Source organism: Ciconia boyciana, chromosome 9, assembly GCF_034638445.1.
Source record: "Ciconia boyciana chromosome 9, ASM3463844v1, whole genome shotgun sequence".
Taxonomy (NCBI): Eukaryota; Metazoa; Chordata; class Aves; order Ciconiiformes; family Ciconiidae; genus Ciconia; species Ciconia boyciana.
In genome coordinates this window covers 7,207,695-7,229,347 of record NC_132942.1, presented here as the reverse complement: position 1 = coordinate 7,229,347, position 21,653 = coordinate 7,207,695, and the positions used below count along the sequence as shown (strand labels likewise).

Here is a 21,653-nt window from a genome sequence, read left to right as displayed (position 1 = left end):
AGCCAGCAGGACCGAAGGAATGAGGAAGGACCAATGGGACCAAGAGCCTTTGGTTTTCATAGTGAAATTCATCCTGGCATTTGGGCCAGCCCAAGCTGGCAACCACAGGTAGAAACACAAAGAGCAGCTGGCTAGAGAGGTGGAGAGGCATTGGGTGAGAGCATGCCATCGACCTACCACCTCCATGGGTACCTAGGCTGCAGGCAGGCTCCAGCCCCCGTGGCTCCTCACCCCTCCTGCCAAGCACTCATGCTCCCACCACCCAAACCAGCCGGACTAAAGCAAGGCGCTTTTCAGGCCTCGCAGTTCACGCCTGGCAAGTGTAGACCAAACGCCCTGCCAGGTACAACTTTGTGCCTGCTGGCGAGGAGCTGGGGAGCTGGAATCAGCCTCTGTAAAATAGAAACACTTAAATCCTTGGTGTTTATTCCAGCACCAGCCTTGGTTCTGACCATCAGTTGTCTTGGTGGATGATTTCCAGGGACTACCTGCAACCCTGGCACACCATCACCTGTCCAGCTCCACCAGCAGAGCCAGCTCTTCCCCGCTCCCCTGGGAACACACATCCTGTTCTGACTCCAGAGATGGACGAGAATGGGATGGAAACACGCGTGGGACAATGACAATGCCTCTCGCAAGATGCAGCAGTTTCCCTGGGGAGAAGCACGACATGTTTGCAAACCTGGTGAAGTTGCTCAGAAAGCAGGTGAGGAGACGTAATGATGTAACCAGGCTCTCCCGTTGTCCAGAAGTGAATCACAGCCTCCGCGACAGCCGCCCCCTTCCTCCTTTTGCTGACTAATACCTGACGCTGCTCAGCAGCCCCTAGAAGGAACGACACAGGAGAGCCCTTTAAGCAGTGCCTGGCTCCCTATCAAAACCACGCAGAGGCTGTCTGGGACCTCCATCATGGGGAATTCCCCTTCTCCATGCCTAAAATTAAGCTCAGCTGGGCCAGCCTTCCTGCATTTGGGGATTGCAGCCGGAGAGCGCCTGGCCCAAAGGGCTCCCACCCCACCCCCAAGCCCCTCCGTGACCTGGCCAGGTGAGTAGAGCGATGTTTTTCTCGGTGCGAGCGTGCCCAAGACGGAGCAAGGCGAAGGCAGTCAAACCATGCCACCCCCCTCCTCTCCTCACAGAAATAGAGCAGGGTTTGGCTATTTTTTGCAGGCTGAGACATTATCTTATAAACAAGATGCTTTCTGTTTCTGTGGGACTGCATTTAGCTTTGAAGCCAGGTTTTCCAAGGGTTTACAGAATAGCTCTGGGCCTCTGGGGAACAAGCCCTTTGGGGAACAAAAGGGAAGATGTTGCCTGTGCATGGGGTCCTCCCGTCTCATCCCCAGCTGAGACCTCGGACATGACCACAGCCAAAGAGCATATCACGGTCCCAGCACCCGCTGAGCTGTCTCATAACCCAGCCAGGCAGCCAGCACAACGTCCTGGTTGGAGGAAAGGGCAGTCAGGGAAAGGAGTTTGGTTTTTTTAATTTTTACAACCCAAAAAACCATCAAATTGCCAAGAAGCAGTGGAACTGTCTGAACTGAGTAGGAAGCCAGGACTGGTACAGCTGGAAACAGCACGATCACCAGTGAAGGACACCTCCGTGAGCCCAGCAGCAGTCACCTACAGAGAGGAAGAAATGTCAGGAGTACAGGCAGAGAGCAAGCAGCATCGCTGCTTACAGCAGGTTTTCTTTGCTTCTGGTTTGTTGTGTATGTGTTGTATATATATATAAAAAACACACCTTCCTTGTGGCAAAACCAACACAAGAAAATCAGGTAGCTACGGAGCAAGTCGCAAGGAGCTATGTGAAACCAGAAGGCGTTCCCTGTGGTTCCTGCTCCTCTGGATGCTTTCTGTTGTTCACTAATGCACAATAATCAAAGCAGCAGCACAGAGGAAAAGGACCACTGATAATAAACGCTCCAGCTGGGGGGTGTAATTTCCTTGTGTAACATAACTCAGAAACACAAGCTCAGTGGGGAATTCTCCCTGCCTCAGCTGCCGAGGAGGAAAGCTCTGGTCAGCCTCAGCGGGCCCATGGGAGCACACAAGCCTCAGGGGAGAGCCTGGGACCACCGCAGCCCACCTGCCACAGCGGCCGAGGACCCGGGGTCTCCTCAGCACCGTCTCCTCTCAGCTATCCCTCCACACCCCAAACCGGCCGCACCCCACAAGCGGCACCGGGGGCGCAAGGGGGTTCCTCCGCCCCCCCGGCAGGAAGGCGCCGCGGTTGGGCCCTGCCCTCCCCTCGGCCCCGCCATTTTGTCTCTCGATAAGCGGGGGGAGCCGCTGCTGGGCTCAGGCCTGCCGCTCCCCAACGAGCCCAAACCCCCCTAAGGCGGAGGCAGGCCGGCTCCTTCCACTTCTCAGGGCCCCACTATGCCGGGCAGGTCCGCGGGACCCCGCGCAGCCCCAGGGACCCCGGCAGGGACCGCAGCACCGAGAGCCGCCGCTCCACCATGACAAGCCACGCACGGCTTCCCCGCCCTCCTCTTTATAGCCTCCGCGCCGCGCCGATTGGCTGCGGCGCCTGTCCGTCAGGCTGGGAATTTCCCGGGGGCGGAACCGTCGGCCCCCACCCCCCCCCCCCCCTCCCCCCGCTTCCTCCTGTGCTGGTGGCGGAGCGGGGCGGTACCGGTACCGGTACTGGCAGCGGCAGCGGCACCTGCCCCTCCTCGGGGGCACGCTGGCAGGTGAGCTCGGAGCGGTACGGGGCCCTGCCTGGGGCACCGGGGTCTTACCGGGCACCGGGGATGGCGCCTGGGTAACTGGGTCATGCCGCCCCAGCGAGGGGTCCCGGCGGTGGGGAGGGGCCGGTGGGGCTCGGGGCTGCGCGTTGGCCGTATCTGGCCGGTTCCCGGGCTGTCGATTTCCACGGGCGGCCGAGGTGAAACCCTGGAGGGGGCCGGGGCCGCGCCGTCCCCCGGGGAGGTGCTCCGGGGCCGGCCCGGGTGCTGCGGGCTTGTCGCGATAGTCGTGCTGTGCCTCAGTCTCCCCTCTCTCGGGGCAGGGCAGGGGCTGCCGGCTCCCCTCGCCGCTCCCGAAAGGGCAGGGTGGTTGCGGGGGAGCCGGGATTCACCGGCGGTGGCAATGCCCGGAGGAGGAGAGGAGAACGGCTCGGAGAGGTGCCGGTGTGGGGGGTCCCCCCCGCCCACCGGCCCGGGCGGGCCCAGGGTGCTGGTCCCTTGGACAGCCCCGCACCTACGGGCAGCCCCGCACCGCTGCCGTACCCCGGGCTGAACCCCGGGCTCGCTCCTCCCCTTGCTCTGCCTTACACAACCCCGGCGTTTCCCCAGGCCCACGCATCTGTCTTCTGGCTACCGCTGGGCTTGCCGTCCCCCCTCGGGCAGGCTCGGTGCGTGGATCCCAGCCCGGGGGCTGTGGGCGGCCGCGGCTCCAAGGAGGAGTCGATGGAAGAGTCCATCCACAGCGGCTGCGGGCCCACAGGCGGGAATGGCCGGCGTGGGGGTGGCAGCCTGCGCTCCCCCTGAGGGGAGGGGGGGCACAGCCTGCCTGCCCATCTCCCCTCCCTCAATTCCAGGCTAAGGCCCCTGCTGAGGGCAGAGGAAAGAAAGATGCTGCCTGTCAGCCCTGCTTTTGGGTGAAAATAGCTCTGGATGGGACTTGGTGAGGACCCGCGGCCTCTTGGAGATCTGGCTGTCCCATTCCTCAGTGCCCCTGGGCACAGGTTGCTCCTTGTGTTGGGGGGCAAATGCAACCTTCCCCGTTAGCTCGTTATTTCCATCTGCTTGGGTGAGCAAGAGCTGTTCCGCTGCCACAAGCTCTGTTGGAGTGCAGATTTCATTGAGAGCACTGGCAAAGGCAGCTGAAGCGCTGGAGCTGGGAGGCCGGACTTTGACTTCTGGGGCGAGTTCTGGAGGCAGGAAGGCTCCAGCCGGTCTCGTCCTTGAGAGCTGTCTCTGTGGCGGGGCGAAGGAAACAATAAGCAAAGAGGAGAGGCTTTTTGCAGCCTTTGGCATCGTTCCCGGCTCTGCAAGAAGTCCCATGATGCCCTTTCAGCCTGACCTGTGCCAAACAGACCTCTTTGGCACAGGGCCGTGGGTCGTTGCTTGCCAGCAGCTGGTACAAAACACTCGTGGGTGGAGGAAGCTGAACTCTTGTGGCATTGCAGATTTCTTTTTAAAGCAACAATTCTTACGCTTTGGGTGACAGAGGTAGCTCTGCCGGTGTAGCTTTGCAGTGCCACTTGGTTGCAACTGCTGCTTGGTTGTTGCCTGGCTGAAGCACACCAGGCTGGACAGGAGTAGCCCGGGTTGTGCTGGAGCTGCAAGGAAAGGGGTGGCTGTGCCTTGCTCTGCTTTTGAGGGCTGTGACAAGCAGCCATGATGCTACTGAGCTCTGCAGGGGGAAGAAACAGAGCAGGCAGCGTGAAGCGAGATGTCCTTGCAGCAGAAGACAGGGTCTCACATAAAACACCACCGTGCTGCCCAGGGGAGCACCACCGCCAAGTCTGGCTGCCTATCTGTCCTGCCTGCGCCAGAGCTTGGACCGTGGCGAGGAGCTGTGCAGCTGCGTGTGGTTCCCCGTGTTTGTAAACCTGGCTCTGAGTGGGGAAATGCTTTATTTTCCTTGTGAGCAATCTCACCGGAAGCAGGTTGTTTTGTGAAGCTTCTGCAGGAGGTAGATTTCTCAGGCGAGGGTGAGATTTCTGGCTGGAGCACATCTATAACATCCGCTGCTTTTTGTATGGGGCTCTTGCCTTTCCTACCCTCTCTCTTCAGCTGGCCAGGCTGGGAAGACAAATGCTTGAAGTGGAGGTTCAGACCTTTGCCTTTGAGATCTGAGCCTTGCAATGCCTACTTTCTTCTTCTTTTATAACTCCCAGCCCAGGCAGTCCAGTTTTCTGGACTGCAGTGCCCAGAAACTCTCCTTGTTATTGATTCCTCCTAAAGCCAGCTCTGCTTTTGCTTCCCCGCAAATGAGACCAGCCCAGGAATGGTTGTCCCTGGGGCTGGGGAGCTTGCTGGAGCTCTGGAGAGGAAAAGAGACCGGGATGGGGGCTGTGGCATTTTGCTGAATTCCAGTAAAATGATTAAACAAAAAAAATTCCTCCATAGTGTCTATCTTGAGTGGCTTTTGCTTTTCCTCTGAGGAGGAAGGATGCCGGGGACCGGCAGCCCCAGTCCCAGGAAAACAATGCTGGCAGCCTGCAGGGATTTGCTTTCGCCTCGTGCAATCCTGGAGGGGAGGAGACTTTCTGGGAATGTTGCATGCCAGCATAAGGAAAACCCCATTTTCCTAAAGGCTGGGCCGAGCCCCCACCATGGATCATGGGATGGGAATTGATGGGCTGCCAAGCCCATGGCTTCGGCAGGCTGGTCTCCACCCTGGGGCTTGCTGCCGAAAACAAGCCTCCAGTGGTGCCAGCCCGCTCGCTGCACAGGATTTGCATCCTCTGCCTTAGTGTCTTCAGCTGTTAAGTAATTTTAAAGCAGGAATAATTTCCTTCTACCGCTTCTGCGTGGCCGGTGCAGCGATGGCTGCGGTGCTGGTGATGCACATCTTCCTGGGTGACAGCGGGGAACAGTCTGGCCACAGCTACACAGAGTCAGCTCGCTCCCAAGCCGCAGCACAGCTATTTAAATACCCTGCTTTCATCTTCTCCTGGGAGTCTCCCCTGCCCTCTCGCTCTCTCATTCTCTCCTTTTGCTGAGTTGTCATAAAAATTTACTACCTAAAGGTCTCAGTGCCCCGCTTGCAACCAGCAACGCCCACAGGCGACCGCGGTGTCTGGCAGCCTCTGCCGGCGGCTGGGCACGGAGCTGGTGAGCTATACCCAGGCAGCCATGGTCCATGGCTGGCCCTCAACCCCCGGGACTGTGAAATACCATCAGATTAGCTTAGAAACTGTTGATTGGCAAAAAAGAAGCGTTTTTTTATGATTCAGTGGTTTCTTCTGGAGTTTGTGGTAGTCTTGTTTGCATTTCTAACTATCGTTAGGTGCTTGTCTATAGTCCTCTCTCTCCTCCCCTGGTGTTTTTATTGAAACATGAGATTTTCCACTGCAAATATCACCTTTCAGAACTCTTAAAGAAAAAAAGCAAACCAGGACTGGGAACAGTGACCTGGTCCAGGGTCCTGTCCCCAGGGTGATGGCTCAGTCCCAGCGGCTCCTTGTAGAAATGGGGCTGTTCCTCCCCGCTGGGCAAACCTGCCCTGACCCTGGTGATGGACTCAGATGCTGCAGAAGCCCTCCCCTTTTACTGGGTCTTGTTTGCTGGTGAATTTGTGGCTGGTCTGTGCTTCTGTCAGCTGGGGATTGTTCAATTCTTCTCCCCAGCTGCTGTTTCAAAACAGCTCCAGCGACCCCTCTGCTGCCGTCTGCCTGGTGGGCTGCAGACCTTGGGTAGAAAAATCCTTGATAAAACCATGAGAATTGGGAACAGCAGAGGCTTTCGGTGGCTCCATCCATCTGGAAGAATATGAGGTTGCTGTGGGTGAGCTCCGCCGGTCGGCAAGGTGGTCAATGCAGCTTGGGTTTGGGTGTTTGGTGCCGCATTGCCTTACGGGCAGGGATGCGCAGGGGTAGGGGACCTCCCGCACATGTGCCACAGGGCGAGGTGGAAAACCGACCACTTTGGGGTCTGGAGTGCAAGAAAACGGGGGCTGGTGTTTCAGGCTGCTGCAAAGCCACACAGGGCAAGGATGCCATGTGAGAGGGCAACTTGTCCCCACCTTCCCCGACTCACATCTGGGTTTGTCCTGGCAGAGGACACAGACACCCCGTGAGATGCTCGCTGTAAGATTGCTCTGCTAACCAGCTCCTCCCAGAGCCCCAGGTTTGCATCTGGAGCAGCACATGGTGACCAGACGCTGGTGAGAGAGCCTCAGGTCCCCAGCCTGCCTGTGACATTGTCCCCATCCTCCGCCGGGCTGGCCAGGCGGCTAGCATGGCCACAGGTGATGGCATTTCCCTGTGGTGGAGGTGCCACTGTGTCCCCGGGCCATGTGCATGCTGCCCCGCCACGCTGGGCTCCATCCTGCCCACCAGCAGGTCTGCTCAGGGAGTTTTCCTCGTCCCGCGGCAGGGGGTCAGGGGGGATTTCGTACCAGCTGTGGCGATGCTGCCTGGTGCTGGGACCCACGGCATGGAAACTGCCCCGGTTCTTCTGCAGCTTCCTGTCAGCTGCTATGGGCTCCAGAAATAGCTGCTGCTTGGCCTGCCCTGCAGCTGGGCAGCTCCCGGCGGTCACCACCTCCAGCTGCTTGGGACGGGGCTGCCGGCTCCCTGTGTGGGGCCGTGGGCGATTGGGGGTTTGGCAGCACCCGCAGAGCAGGAGGAAGGTGAGACCTGCCGACAGATGCATCTCCCAAAAATGGACTGCTGCTGAGGCCGTGCGTAATTACCTGCCGCCGAGGCAGGCGTTAATTGCCGCTCCAGTTGTGGATGCTGCCAGGTGGCAGTTGTCATCTGGAAAGTCCCTGCCGCTCCCTTGCATGCAGGTCATCTAAACTGGTGATCAGCCCGGATCGCTCGTGGCGTGAGCGTTAGTCTGAGGTTGAGATGGTTTCAGGTACAGGCGTCCCCCCTTCCTCTTTCTAAATGGTCCCCCCTTGGCCCCCTCCTGCTCACAAGCTCCCAGCTGCCCTGGCTGGGTGGAGGAGCACTTGGGGTGCCCACAGGTGCTCCCGTGGTGCCCCCCACAGCTGGCACTGCAGGCAGCACCCCAGCTCTGGCTGGCATCGCCCCCAGGGCCGTCTCAGCTGCCACGCTGCCCCACTTTATAGCGAGCTGGCATCCGGGGCGAGGGGCAGTGTTTTTGATGATAAGTTGGGCCGTAATTCACAGCAGCTGCTTTATCACCCCCAGGAGATGGGTGAGACCTGGGGCTGGGATGCTGCCCGACTGTCTCCAGGCCAGACCTCAGCAAGAGGGAGGCCTTGAGTCACCCACGAATGTAAGGAATTAGAAAAGCAAATAGCACGCTGCGTGCGGGTGTTTCCTCTCCTCGTACTTTGCTCCCGGCCCGGCACATGCCTGGCCGTTCCCTGTGTCCCGATTTGGGAAGCCATGCCGTTGGCAACTGGTTTCTCTGGCTGAGCCGGAGGGCAGACCGGGTACCTGCCTGGCTGCTGCGGCTCGTCTACCCTCCCTGGTGCTGCCCAAACAGCCCACCAGCTGTGGGTTAAGGCTTTTGCAGCTGCAGACACTGCCCCTCCCCAAACAGCCCCCCGCAACCCTTTCTGCCCCCCAGAAATATCGCTGGTGATGGTGCCTTGGTCCACACTGGTGTGGATGGATGCTCCTGGACTGCGTCTCCATCCCCATGGAGATGCAGGGGCAGGTGGCTGCGGCTTCCTCGGGGACTCCCGTGCCCCACAGGGGTGAGAGCCAGCCTCGGGTGGGGGTGCTGGTGATGCCTCCTCGCATGACACTTCTCATGGCCGTGAGTCACCCTGGCACGTTCACCCCAAGCAGGGCTGGAGAGGGAAGTGCCTTCACCTGGGACACTTCTCCTCTGGCCAGCGAGCAGTGGGGCAGCCCTGCCTCCGTCGGCGTGGCACCTCAGACCCCTGCACGGTTGGGACCAAGGGACCACGGCGCTGTCTGGGGCCAGGGGAAGGTTGACGCTGTGCTCTGTTGCCTTGCAGGGATGCCTGGCTGGGAGGTAGGTGACTGAATGGCGGACATGGAAGGGAGAGGACCCTACCGCATCTACGACCCCGGTGGGGGGACGGAGGAGAATGGATCCACGGCCTTTGAGCGGCTGGTGGAGGAGAACACCCGGCTGAAGGAGAAGATGCAGGGGATCAAGTCTATCGGTAACTGCTGTGTGGCTGGGGGATGAGGCTCACCTTTGGGGCAGCTCAGCCTGTGCCCGCCAAGCCTGGGGGTTTCTTGCTGTTTAGGAAGGGTGCTATAAGAAGCTGGGGCTCTTGGCACTGGGGCAGTAGCAAAGCTCTCCCCATCCTGGGGGTTGAGCAGAATGCCTGGGCTTTTTCACGCGGCGGTGCAGAGGGAGCAAGGCTTTTGCTGAACTTCTGGAGTGCTTTATGGTGGGATAAATGGCTGAAAAAAAGGCAAGTGAGGGAGCAAGGTCAGCTTCTCGGAGTCCTGCAGTGGCAGGTCGCAGATGCTGGGATCTGTTCTGCCTTTGGTGAAAGCCCCCATTTCCCACAACCTCTGTCGGGTCAGGGGCTTTTCCTGGGTGCTGCTCAAAGACCCTTTTGATGCTTCCTGCAGCGGCAGGGACATGCTGGCGTTGAAATGCCCCAGCCGAGTCACGCCACCCCCTTTCTCTTCCTTGGCTGCCTTCCCCCACCCACCCCCGGTTTTGTTTTTGGTCTCGTGACCCAGCTTCCGCTTTCGAGTCCTGCTTCTGCAGCTGAATTTCCACCTGCCTCGTGATTCCCATCGCGTTGCCGTGCCCCTACCTGGGACCGGGACTCGCTGACATGGGGGCAGCCACCTGGGGTGTGGAGAGGAGTGCATTGCCGTGCATTGCACGGTGCCAGACCCCAAAGCGGGCAGGCTGGACTCCTAGGTCCACCACCTAGGCTTAAATTTGTCTCTTCTGGGAAGCAGAGGAGACCTCTGAGAGATGCAGTGCTGCCCTGCTGCCTCCTGTAACCAGTCCTCTGTGTGTCAGCATGGGGGACTCTGCAGCAAGTGAACTACTGATATAGCTTTGCCATTGGATTTGGCCAAGAAAAGTTCTTTCTGGATGAAGAAGGACCGTGCTGGGCAGTTCTCCACCCAAGCAGGGGGCTTGGTGTTCATGGATGGGGCTGCCGCAGGGCAGGCACTCAGGGAAGGAGGGTGAGCATCCTTCTGTTGCCCTCAACAGGAGAGCTGCTGGAGGAGTCCCAGGTGGAGGCGTCCAAGCTGCGGCAGAAGGCAGAGGACCTCGTGAAGGACAACAAAATGCTGATGGCATCATCTTCCTTGGAAGACCTGGTGGAAACTGGAGGTAGGAGATGCGAGGCTCGCTGGGTACGATAACCTGATGGCTCAGGATCCTGAGCTCAGGAGAGGGTGCGAAGGAGACTTTCATGAAGGTTTCTTGCAGCCCTGTCATCTCTGGAGTGTATCAAACCACTGCTGTCCTCCCTTCTCCTGGAGGGAGGTTTCTGTCGCATCCCCATAGCTGGGGTAGAAACCATCCAGCGGTGCCCGACCTCGCAGGGTGTCTGCTCTCTGCATCTCTGCACCAGACGGGGAGAGGCCCTGCTCTCCAAAAGACTCATGGCTACATCCTCTTCCCTCTCTGCAGCCATCGGCCCTGATCCCAGCTCCACAAAGGCCGCCCCAGGCAGCGCCCAGCCAGACGTGGAAGCACGGAAATCTCCTCCAAGTGTGAGTCTGGTGAATGTGAGAGCTGGTGCTGGAGTGGCCGGAGGGAGAGACTCTCCATCTAGTTAAAGCAAAAGGAAGCAGCCTTTTTCCTCTAGAAAGGGGGATACATCTTAAAGGAGGGGTCAGCTTCCCTGCTGTGCTCCCGTCCTGGTGGTCCCTGCCTCTGCACAGTGGCCATCCTGGGTTGCCATTCCCTGGGGGGGACCTGACCTGGCTCCCTCCCCTTGCAGGGATCCTCCTCGGAGTTCGAGATTGTCGCTGTCGAAGCCCAGGGGTTTCCCCAGGAGAGCGGGAGAGCGAGAGCGGTGAGTGGCCCTGGTGCCTGCGGGGTTTGGTGGGTGGCAGGTGGAGTGTCGAGCCGGTTGGTGCAGTGGTGGTGGTGGTACTGGGGGCGTGGGAGGGGGTGCAGACAGGCAGCAGTGTACCCCGGTGGCGTAGCTGCTGGCAGGCACAGGCAGGGCTGGGGGACCCGTGTCAAGGCAGCCCTTGGGCAAACCGCAGCAGAGGGACAAACTGCACCTGGGTGTTCCCAGGGGAGCAGAGCCAGCCCCACGTACGGCCCCCAGGACAGCGCTCGTGCTGCAGTGCCCAGCCTCCACCACCGATGAAGATGAGGGGACCTGACCGGTCTGCAGGCAGGGGGGAACCACACAGCCCCATGGCCGGTCTTCCCCATGTCTCGCTGGGGCCAGAGGGCTCAGGAGTGATGGCACGTGTGCCCCAGCATGTACTGCTCCTCTCACCTGGCCAAGGTGGGGAGAGGGGACAATATACAGGCTGCCCTCCAAGGGCAAGGGCTCCCAAATACAAGTAGCCTGACTGGGCTGCCTGGGCATGGGGCCAACAAAGCAGCCCCAGCCAGATGGGGACACTGCTATCTCCAGATACCGTGTGACAGGGACAGGAAGGGCTGTGACGACCTGAGGAGCTGTCAGCAGTGCTCCGATGCTCTCCTCTTGATGCCCGCACTGGGTGGGAGGACCGGGTCTCCAAGCCCTGTCATTGCTGACAAGGTCTGCCCCAGCTGAAACACCTCTGTGCTCTGTTTGCTGCCACCTGAATGTCCCCCTGGCTGGCACTGCCCTGTCCTGTCCTGCTCTGGCTTTTTGTGTATGCTGGAAGGGAGGGAAGGAGGGATGGGGACGAACATCAGCTTGCACCGCATGGTGCCAGTAAGGGGACATGCTTTTGTTGCACATCGCTGTTTGCATTGGCCAGAGAGGGGTTGAGTCTCACTGGACCCTCCTGCGGTGCAGCCATGGGGTGATGGAGAATGGGGTGGCATCTGCTGGGTGATCGGTTGCTGGCGCCTGAGCCGAGTGCTGGTCCCGTGCTCGCACCTGGGCTCTCCCAGGCGCTCAGCTGGGCTCGGGTCCTCACTGCCTGCCCTTGCTGGCTGCCGCTGGTGGGAGGAGCTGGCTGTGCTGTGCCCTGCACACACCTTCCCATAGTAGTTTCGGGGCTGTAAACCCCAGGGCTGGGGCGCTGGGGACACACTGGGCTCCTGGCCCCATGTGGTGCTGCCTGGGGCATTCCCACGGGTGGCAGGCTGAGTCAGCGGGGCTGGGAGCGGAGCGGACAAAGGTGTTCCAGTGCTTCCCCACCTCCTCTCTGGCAGTGCTGCGTGCGCTGGGCCGGGCTCTGTTGTGCTGGCAGTGTCTCCTAGGCAATGGAGGAGTTAACCAGCCACACCAGGGGAGGATGAGCCTGTTGGGGACACCCCTCATACGTGCGTTGGGGTGCGCCTTGACACTGGTGGGTGCGCCCTGACCCGGGCTCTCCCAGCCACCGTTTAAATCCTGTGCGTCACCCTCTTGGCTGCCGCCTGCCAGAGTCCGAGTTCCCAGTGCCTGGGAGGCTGCGGCGGCAGGGGAGCCACAGGCAGAGGGAGAACAGCAGGAAGGAGAAGATGAGGACTGGGGTAAGACCACCCCTCCCATGGCAAACCTCAGCTCCTGGCACAGACCAGGGCATACATGGAAAGGACAGTCTCAGGAGCTGGAATTTCTAGTCTTGGTGCCGACGGGGAGAGCTCACGGGCAGAAGGGACCAGGCGCAGAGATGCTCTGTTGCTATCAGCAAGCTGGGAGTGTGGTCTGCTCAGACTGCCAAGGGGCACAGGGAGTCCCTGGGCTGGGAGAGCTGCTGCCATAATGTCCCACCCCACCCAGGGACTTGGTGTCCCATGTCCAGCAGCTGGGAATCAAACTTTTACAAAGCTGACACAATCTTTCAGTGTACTGAGGGCTGTTGCAGAGTGTCTCGGTGCTGGCCCAGCTCCCTGCCACAGCCCTGGATGGGAGACGAGGCTGACCTGCCCTGAGAGGGAACTTGGCAATGCTCCTTGAACCGATCTGATCACACTTCATCCCCTCCCTGTCCCCAGGACTTAGAGCAGCTGCCGAACGAGGATGCCAACCTGCTGCCCCAGCTGCAGCAGCTGGAGAGCACGCTGAGCGGCTGTGCCAAGGAGGCAAGCAAGGACCAGGTCTTCGTGCGCATGGGCTACATGGCCTCCGAGCTCAAGCGGCTGGCCTCCAAGGTGCACAAGAACGAGCAGAGAACATCATTCCTGCAGGTGAGCGAGGGCTGACTGGCCTCTTTGTGGGGGTTTTTACCTCTTTCTTCCCCCCCCCCCCCCCAGCCCCTCCCTGTCCACCCCAAGGCGAACACCCACCTGCATGCCAGGGCTTGGTGGGAGGTGGGTGGCCAGGCAGGCTCCTGGGGCTGGCCAGTGGTCCACATGCTGCCGGTGTTTGCCCCCCAGACACTGTGTGAGACGCTGCACAGTGAGAACAAGGAGCTGCGAACCAAGCTGGAGCGGGACCTGGAGCAGAGAAACCAGGCGCTGGAGAAGCTCAGGTGAGGGTGGGTGGTGAGGAGGGGGATGGGAACTGCCCTGGGTGCTTCTTCTGGCTGACCTAGCCCTCCCTGCCCGCAGGTGTGAGAACCAGGAGCTCCGGAGGATGGTGACACTGAGCAGCCAGGACAGTGGGAAGAGGGAAGCTGCTGAGCAGCAGCAGGTGAGGGAGCAGCATTGCCCTCGGAGAGGGCTGGGAAGGAGGCGGGGAGCCTGCTGACACATCAGCAAATGTGACCTCATTTTAATCGGGTCCCCAGTATGACCAGCAGGACCTCTCAGGGTCTTGAGGGGATGGAGGAGGCTGTGGTAGGGGGACCTGGCTCGTGTTTAGCCGGCCTCAGGCACAGCCTCTGCAAAAGCCCTGAGGGTCCCCCCATGTGTGTCCAGCAGAGCGGAGCTGCGGTGGAGAAGGCACTGGGCAGAGGAGAGCTGGAGGCCAAGGAGAAGAAGGTGAAGATCCTGGAGCACCAGCGCAGGGAGGTGAGGATGGGGCTGGGATGGAGGCACTGCCAGGAGCAGGGTGGGAGTGGGCGGCGGGGACACGTGGCTGGGACGGCATGGGGAGACTGGGGCAGGGCTGTGGAGCCACGGGGAAGCACTGTTGGAGCTGGGATTTCTGTCTAGCTGGGCTCCAAGGTGCTTTCACAACAGGAGGCTGCTGGGGACCACTGTGGCTGGCTCAGGGCAGGGGGTGGGCTCCCATCCAGCTGTCCTTCTCTCCCCACAGCTGCTGGAGGTGAATAAGCAATGGGATCAGCACTTCCGAGCCACAAAGCAGAAGTATGAGCAGAAGGTAAGGCTGGGTGCTCAGAGCTGGGTGCTTGGGGGGCACACCTCTGCTGGGTGCCGGCTGGGAGACTTGGAGACCAGCTGCGGGGGAAGGTTTTGGGGCTGCCTGTGCCTCCTTCTCCCCCCGGTGTGGGTCCATCTGGGCAGGCCAACGTCCCTGCTCCCTCCTGACAGGTCACAGACTTGCACCAGGAGCTGGCCGAGGCCCGCAGGGCACTGACCGAGCTGGAGTCAGAGCGGGAGCAAAAGCAACGGGATTTCGACCGCAAGCTGCTCCTAGCCAAGTCCCGGATTGAAACAGAGGAGGTGAGTCCCTTGGGAAGGGCAGCAGGGAGCTGGTGGCCCCATTGCCCTGCCCTGGCTGATCTCCATCCCCTGGGTCCTGCAGGCAGAGAAGGAGAGGCTGGCCATGGAGGTGAGGGACCTGCAGCAGAGGATGCGGTATCTGCAGGAGCAGCTGGCTCCGGTCACCAGGCAGCGGGAGTACCAGGAGAAGGAGATCCAGAGGCTGAACAAGGTGGGGGCCAAAACCGCTCCCTTCAAAATGTCTCTTATGTTCTCCATCCTCTTCTCCCTCAAATCCAAAACTGACCCTGATCCACCTCCTCCTGCCCAGCTGCTTGCCCAGGCGGGAGCTTGTGTCAGATGATGCCCACCACATCTACTTAGGCTTCCAGGAAAGGGGGATGGGGGGATCTGTAGTCCCTCTTGCTCTTGCCCAGTTATACCCACTTCCCATGCTGAGCATGTGCCCATGGCCCTCTGGAGATGTCATGGGCACGGCACCTTGCTCTGACCCCCCTCCCTCTACTCCTCTTCCTCTCCAGGCACTAGAGGAGGCCCTGAATGTCCAGGCCTCCCCACCACCCATCTTTGGCACCACCATGGAGCCGGCGGGGAAGGTGCCACAGCAGGAGCTGCTGACCCAGAACGAGCTCCTCAAGCAGCAGGTAGGGCAGGATACAGAGCTGCTGGAGGCAGGGAGGGAGCTACGTGCCCTGGACCTCGCTAGCAAAGAGCCTGGTGTGGCCAGGAGCAGCCCAGCAGTCCTAGCGGGCATCTGTGCCATGGTAGTGGGGAGGGGAATATCGAACTCAGATCCTTCAGGCCTTCAGCTGAAGGGACCACAGCCGTGGGCCACTGTGCCAACCCACATGCCTGGGGCTTAGCATAGCTGGTGTGGTCAGGGATGGCAATGCAGTGGCAGGGGGTGCTTGGGGGAACTGTCCACCCTCAGCCAGGTGCACCCACACCCCTCCCTCCTGCCAGGTGAAAATTTTCGAGGAGGACTTCCAGCGGGAGCGGAGCGACAGGGAGAGAATGAACGAGGAGAAGGAAGAGCTGAAGCAGCAGCTGGAGAAGCTGCAGAAGCAGCTGATCCTCTCCAACAACCAGGTGAGCAGCGCTGGGTGCCACCAGCAGCACCGTGGGAGCCCCACGTCCCCCCGGAGGTGTCAGAGGTGTGCTCATCCCCAGCGTCACAGCCCCTGTACCCATCACAGAGCAGAGGCTGAGCAGGGACAGAAGGGCTGGAGCGGTGGTTTTGCTGCCACTTGTCCCTGCCAGAGCATCGCCATTCACTTGTCTCTTCTTCTTGCCCCTCTCCTGGGGGTCTGACAGGGGGTGCAGACATTCCCACAGGGCATGGCAGCATCCCCTGCCCTATGGACACAGGGGGTAGCAGGGTGGGCTCCGCACTAACCCCCTCTTGCTCCCAGCTGCGAGCCTCCAAGGACGACTGCCAGCGGGAGAAGGAGAAGGTGAAGAAGCTGCTGAAACAGCACAAACAGGTGGGGATGGGCGAAAAACCCTTCCCGGGTGAAGGGCCTGGGGGCTGTGAGCCAGGCCCTCGTCCCCTGTTGGAGGGGCAGCTCTGAGCTGGGCAAGGGGTGGTGGTGGCGAGCTGGCCTTGAGGCTCTTCCCAGCATCTCCCCTGGCTCTCCGCAGGCTTCCGGAGAGAGGCTGCACCCTGAGCCGGGGCCGCTGGGCTCTGCCTGCCCCATGTACCAGTGCCAGTACAGTTCCCCTGTGGCTCACCCCATGTACCATGGCTATGACGAGTGGCAGCAGCTCCGATACCCACCAGCGATGCCGGGTGAGCACATGCCGGGACAGAACTTCCACCATTTTCCCCCGGTGAGTATCTACCCATGCTGGCATGAGGTGGGGGCAGAGGGTCCCATGCGAGCGGGTCTGGGGCTTGCTGCCAAGCAAACGGCTCTTCCAGGGTCACCAAGCAGGGAGCTGAGCACATGTCCTGTTGGCATGTGAACACTCAGCCCCCATCCTCCTCCTCCTCACACCCTGGCAATAGAATATGGAGTGCAGCCTTGTGATTCACCTCTCTGATATTTGCTGTTTCTGTTCCATCTCCCCCTGCAGCCCGAGTACCCCTGGCGCCCGCCCTGCGCCATGGCTCGCAGCGACAATGCTCAGGCAGTGGCTGGGGTGAAACCAGTTCCTAAGGATTTGGGTAAGGCTGGGACCCTCGGCGAGGGGAGCACCCCTGTCCTTCACCCTGAAACCCTGGGTGGTTGGCTGAACACTGGGGGGAGGGATGGGGGAACAGCTTGCCAGGCAGTGGCCATTTCCCTTCAGCCCCCACCTCTGATCAGCCGAGGGGAGGATTCTGCCATGGGGTTGGTCCCTGCTGCATCCCCCCCCCCCCCCCCCCCCCAATCCCTGCAGCATCTGAAGACAGGCGTGAGCCTGAGCCCCAGCAGCCTACAGGGTTATAGCAGTCAGTCCTCGGGGATAACGACCATCCCATGGCTGGCATCCCTCCCGTAGGGCTCGTCTGGGCACAAAGAGCCGCACTCACCCCATGCTGCCCCTTTCTTGTGTCTCAGAACAGGCAGGTCCCGGATTGCCCTAACACCAAGGACCGGCTGCGCTGCGATACCAGCGGAAGAGGAGTAGGGTGTGTGTGTGTGCCTGTGTGTATATATCTAGGAGCTTCCTCCAGCTGCCTATCCCCGTGCGCAGACATGCAGTGGACATGGCCGCACCCATGGCCTGGAGCAGCTCGGCAGTGCATCCCCGCAAGGAAAGTGTGAAGGAGGGACCAGAGGTGCCATCACGGTGGCAGCCAACGCAGGGTCAGTCCCCTGCGGCCATCCCCTTCCCCACGAGGCGTCAGGCCTGGCATCGCTGTAGACCCGAGCCAGGTCCTCAGGGAAGAGGAGCCGGTGTTTCCCAGGAGCGTGCCAGGAGCTGCCCCAGTCCAGGGGCTTCAGTTCAGCCCCTGGAGGTGACAGTGGGGCCTCTCCCAGCGGTGGGAGATCCCATGCTTGCAGGCAGGTGCCTGTCGCAGCCACAGCCCGGGCTGAGGGTGGTTGGTGTCTTTGTATTTATTTAAGGACTGAAGTGTAGCTGAGTCTCTATGGTTTTATCCTGAAAACTGCTTTCCCTAGGGGAGCCTCTGCGCAGGACCGGGAGGGATACCAGGGCTGCCGGTCCCCATGTGCTTGAGTGTAGCCGTGGGGCCAGAGTGAGTGCGGGGGGAACCCAACCCCTGCATGGGCACCCCAAGATCTATTGCCCCAAGTGCATGTCCCCCACCTCCCTCTGGGCACTGGGCCCAGGCCCTTGCCCTCCCCTCTCCTGCCCCCCACTTTTGCTGGGGAGGGACCCCCCTGCTCCTCCGCTCCCCTCGCTGCCTTTCCCTGCAGCAATGGCCTTGGGGCTAGTCTCTCAAATTGCACAGAGCAAATCTTGCTCTAGGAAAACAAGTCAGGGCAGGGGGGACATGACACAACCCTATTTCTGTAAGCGTGGCTGTCATGTGCATGACAGCAGGAGTCGTGGCTGCCCTGGCGTGTTCCTTGGGGGGGGAGGCTGGTCCCTGCTCCCAGCGCCTTTTTGCCCCCCTGTGCTCTGCACCAATCTCCCCATCCTCTCCCCCAATGCTGGGCTGTGATGATAAATCCATGTTTGCAGTTGACCTGAAAAAAAAATGGAGTTTCTCCAGCTGGCAGCCATCCCTCCCTGCTGGTACCGCAAGGCTGGCTGCTGTGCCCCCGACTCTTTCCCCCTATTCCTGGCCAAGAAGCAGGGACATGTGTTTGCAGAGCCTTTATTTGGCATTTCTATGGCAGGAGGTGAGGGGCTGGCCGTCCCCGGCTGGGAGAGGAGCACGTCTCTGGGCCAGGACCACGGGCAGCTTGAATGCACTGAAGAGCTGCTCCGTGCCTGGCAGGATCAGGCCAGGCCCGCCCCGTGCTGGGGGCTTTCGGGCTAAGCCTTCATGGAGACGTGGTCTTCTGCTCCGGGGGCAGCTGGCCCCTGCATCCCCCCCGCTGTCCCGCAAGGCGTGATGGCAGAGCAGGGGGGCAGGCTGGGGACCAGGAGCAGATGTCACCGCTGGGGCTGGAGGTGGGACATGGGGTTATTGGGAAATGTCCCCCTCCTGTCGCTGAGGTCTCTGCCACCGGGTATCCCAGCCGGGGGGGGGGGTGGCAGAGACGGGAGCAAGGGAGGGGGCAGTGTGCTGGCTCGGCATTTGGCTCCTGCTGCTGGGGAGCGTGCTGGGAGCGGACGGACAGGGAGCAGCCTTGCAACAGCAAAGGGGGTGCCAGCGCGGGGGGGAAGCTACCCTCTATGCTGGCATCCCCCCCGCTCTACTGGCTCTGCTGTTGCTGCTGCTGCTGCTGCTGCTGCCTCATGTAGGTGATGATGTCGTTCTTCACGACGGCGATGTTGGCGCGGTGGTACCAGCGCATCACAGGCACACCGTCGGGGCCCACCAGGAACTTCTCGAAGTTCCACTTGATGTCGTGGTTCCGCAGGGGCTCCCAGAAGAGGTTCTTGGGGTTCCCGAACTCTTCTGCCACCGGGGGACAGGCGTTCTGCAACAGGGGCCAGCACGTCACTACCTTGCGACCCCCCCCCAATGAACCAAGCTGGGCGCTTGCCCCCCCACAGCCCCCATCACCACAGCACCCACCTTCAGGAAGGTGTAGACCTTCTGCTCCTTGGCCCCATTCACATCCCCTTTCTGGAAGAGCTGGAAATTGGGGACGAAGCCACCCCCTGGGCGGACATACCTGCAAGGGGAGGGTGGGCAGTGTCATGCAACAGGCAGCTCTTGGTGCTGCACAGGGGTAGTGGGGGAACCCCAAGCCCTGTGCTTTTGGGGGTCACAGCCAACAGGAGCTGCAGCCTATGCACCCCCTGCCTGGCTGGGGACCCCAGCCCAGCTGGTGGGGGCAGGTGCCCCGCAGCCCCGGCCGCAGTACTCACTTCAGCGCAGGGAGGATCTCCGAGTTCTGGCCAGGTTCCTGCTTCCCGAATTGGTTGGAGGGGAAGCCCAGGACGACGAGCCCATAGGGCCCCAGCTCATTTTGTAGTGCATTCAGTTCTGCATGCAAGCAGAGCCAGGGATGGGTTAGCAGGGGACCAGGCTTACCCCCACCCCTGCACCAACCCCCTCGGAGCATCCCTGGCTGTGCCAGGTCCTGGGGAGCAGGCGTTACCCCTTCCCCCAGCTCCCCGGGGCAGGACGGACCATGGGGACCTGCCAAGGGCTGCACGCCTGGGTGACGCTGCCTGCTCCTCGGCTGCCTGCCCTGTCCCCCGGAGTGCCCGTGCCCTGCGGGACCCTTACCGAGGTACTGCAGGGTGAGGCCTCAGTACGTGGCCACGTTGACGAAGAGCACCATCTTCCCCGCGTACTTCCTAAAGGGGACGTACTCGTCCCCATCGATGGTCAGGGCCCCATAGTCGTAGATGGTGCCCTGCACCGAGCCGTAGCATTTCACCTGTGGGGTGAGGAGCATCCAGTGGGACCGGGCTGGGGGCCGCCGGCCACTCCACTCACCTGTCCCGTGGCCGCCCACGCCCACCGGAGCAGCGGGTTCAGCCCTGGCGCTGGCTGAGATGGCAGCTGCCAGCGTTGTGTCTCCTGCCCCAAACGCCGCTGGCGGCAGCCAGGCTCCGGCACGCCAAGGTCAGGGTGGTGGGACAGGCTGGCGTGTGCAAGCACATGCACACACGTGTGCACACATGTGCATGCCCAGCCAGCCAGGCTGGCTGCAGCTGGAGGGATGTTTACCCGGCCAGGGTCAGGCAGGAAGGCGAGGCGCTGGAAAACAGGCTGAGCTGGCGTGGGGAGACCAGCCCCAGCCTCCCCAGGGCTGCAGGCGGGCAGGACCCCACCACCCCTGCACGCACCCCTCTAGGGAAGGGGCAGCCAGAGCACCCTGGAGCGGCACCGGCTGCTGAGCCGTGGCCAAGCCAGGCCCAGGTAAAGCAGGGATCGGGGCTGGATCAGACCCCTGCAGGGAAGTGCCGGGGTGGAGCAGCCTCTGCCTGCGGTACTGCAGGGGTTAACCCAGGGGTGTCCATCTGCTGTCCCCAAGAGGGGACCCAGGCTCACCCAAGTGTCCCCGAGAGCTATTTCGGGAGCTGGCTGGAGATAAAGTCACAGGGGCTCTGCCCGGGGAGCTCAGTCTCCATGGGGCCGGCCGCGTCCTGGCGGCAGGGCTCTGCTTTGCCTGCCCGGGGTGGGGAGGCTGGCGGGGGGCCAGGGGTGACGGTCACGCCTGCTCTCTGCCCGACGGGGCGTGGGGACACAGCGGCCCCCGCACCCTTCAAACATGGGTGCACCCCCCTGGACACTGTGCATGGAACAAAAGCCCTGTGCTCTGCCCCTATGGGGGTCACTGGGGGGACAACAAGGCTCTGTCCCCCTCTGTCCCCAACCCCAGGACAGCGATTCCCCCTTTGCAAGAACTGGCTCAGAGAAGTCGTGTCCCGCCCCCCCCCCCCCCCATGATCCAGGCATCGGGACGGGGAGGGGAGAGGGTCACCGTGCCCCACTCCTGCCTTGGGGACAGCAAGCCTTGGGGACAGGCGGGTCCCCAGGGTGCCACATCCCCGCCCCGCGTCCCCCGCAGCCCCCCGTGGGGGGTCCCCCCCTCTTACCTTCTCCCTCTCCTGGCTCTGCCCCGGCTGGACGAGCCCAGCCAAGAAAAGGGGCAAAATCCAGGCGCTGCGGGACCAGCCCCCCATGGCCGGGGCGGGCGCGGGGTGCGGTCACCCTCCTCACACCCCCGGGGGAGAGCGGTGGGGGGGGACACACCTCTCCCTGTCGCCTTCTGCCACCTCCGGGCCCGACAGCCGAGAAATAGCTGCTGGGCTGAGCGGGGGGAGCCAATCGCCGGGAGGAAGGACGGGCCGAGGGCTGCGTTAACCGTGTGGGCCCTGGGACGGACACGGCGCCGGCGGGGGGGGCGCGGGGTGGCGGTGCCGTGCTGGCACCTCGGCGGGACGGGGACGTGGGACACCGGCGAGCGCACACGGGGCAGCCGCGTGTGCCGAGGGTTTATGCAACGGGTTGTTGTGAGCCAAGGACCTGGGGATTAGAACCCGCAGGGTGGGAGAGGGGCCAGGCAATGTCCCCCCCCTGCGCAGGGCAGCCGGCCGAGGTGACATCCACCCCCGAGAGGGGTGCTGGGACCCGAGGAGCAGGGACCAAACCGCCCGGCGCCATCCCCGGGGAGGCCGGGCTGGGGTTCCATCCCCTCCCCTGCCGTGGCTGTGCTGCTCAGGGGTGGGGAAGGGTTAATCAAGCTTCTCTCCTTCGCAGCCGAGAAAATTAGGGTGTCCCTAGAAGCTGCCTTGGGTTAGGGTTCCTCCCAGGGGGTGGCTGTGCCGGGGCTGGGGGGCCGTAGCCCC

The 21,653-nt window shown here is 61.8% G+C and overlaps 2 protein-coding genes and 1 long non-coding RNA gene across 8 annotated transcripts; 1 reads left to right on the top strand and 2 right to left on the bottom strand.

Annotated features, from left to right (window-relative positions):
- Positions 1-738: 738 nt before the first annotated feature.
- Positions 739-2,451, bottom strand: LOC140657118 (uncharacterized). The gene is made up of 3 exons (XR_012044224.1): positions 1,748-2,451; positions 1,500-1,626; positions 739-825 (listed from the first exon to the last, which is right to left on the bottom strand). It is a non-coding gene; the product is annotated as an uncharacterized lncRNA (long non-coding RNA).
- On the top strand, positions 916-17,347 carry TNIP1 (TNFAIP3 interacting protein 1). Of its 6 annotated transcripts, none has more exons than XM_072873677.1 (18): positions 916-1,045; positions 8,620-8,790; positions 9,816-9,938; positions 10,242-10,324; positions 10,555-10,629; positions 12,711-12,902; positions 13,092-13,186; positions 13,266-13,347; positions 13,575-13,667; positions 13,915-13,980; positions 14,151-14,282; positions 14,365-14,493; positions 14,804-14,926; positions 15,246-15,371; positions 15,695-15,766; positions 15,924-16,112; positions 16,359-16,449; positions 16,831-17,347. In XM_072873677.1, the coding sequence occupies exons 2-18, from the start codon at positions 8,649-8,651 to the stop codon at positions 16,893-16,895; spliced, it is 1,878 nt and encodes a 625-aa protein (XP_072729778.1). In that variant the 5' UTR covers positions 916-1,045; positions 8,620-8,648; the 3' UTR covers positions 16,896-17,347. The 6 variants fall into 6 exon arrangements, with proteins under 6 accessions (XP_072729778.1, XP_072729780.1, XP_072729782.1 ...); XM_072873679.1 differs by lacking the exon at positions 916-1,045 and adding an exon at positions 2,595-2,699 and having other exon boundaries at positions 13,578-13,667; XM_072873681.1 differs by lacking the exon at positions 916-1,045 and adding an exon at positions 2,595-2,699 and having other exon boundaries at positions 13,578-13,667; positions 16,826-17,347.
- A 688-nt stretch (positions 17,348-18,035) lies between these two features.
- On the bottom strand, positions 18,036-21,160 carry GPX3 (glutathione peroxidase 3). Its single transcript, XM_072873682.1, has 5 exons — positions 20,901-21,160; positions 19,582-19,735; positions 19,218-19,335; positions 18,922-19,021; positions 18,036-18,823 (listed from the first exon to the last, which is right to left on the bottom strand). The coding sequence occupies exons 1-5, from the start codon at positions 20,985-20,987 to the stop codon at positions 18,596-18,598; spliced, it is 687 nt and encodes a 228-aa protein (XP_072729783.1). The 5' UTR covers positions 20,988-21,160; the 3' UTR covers positions 18,036-18,595.
- Between the last annotated feature and the right edge of the window lie 493 nt (positions 21,161-21,653).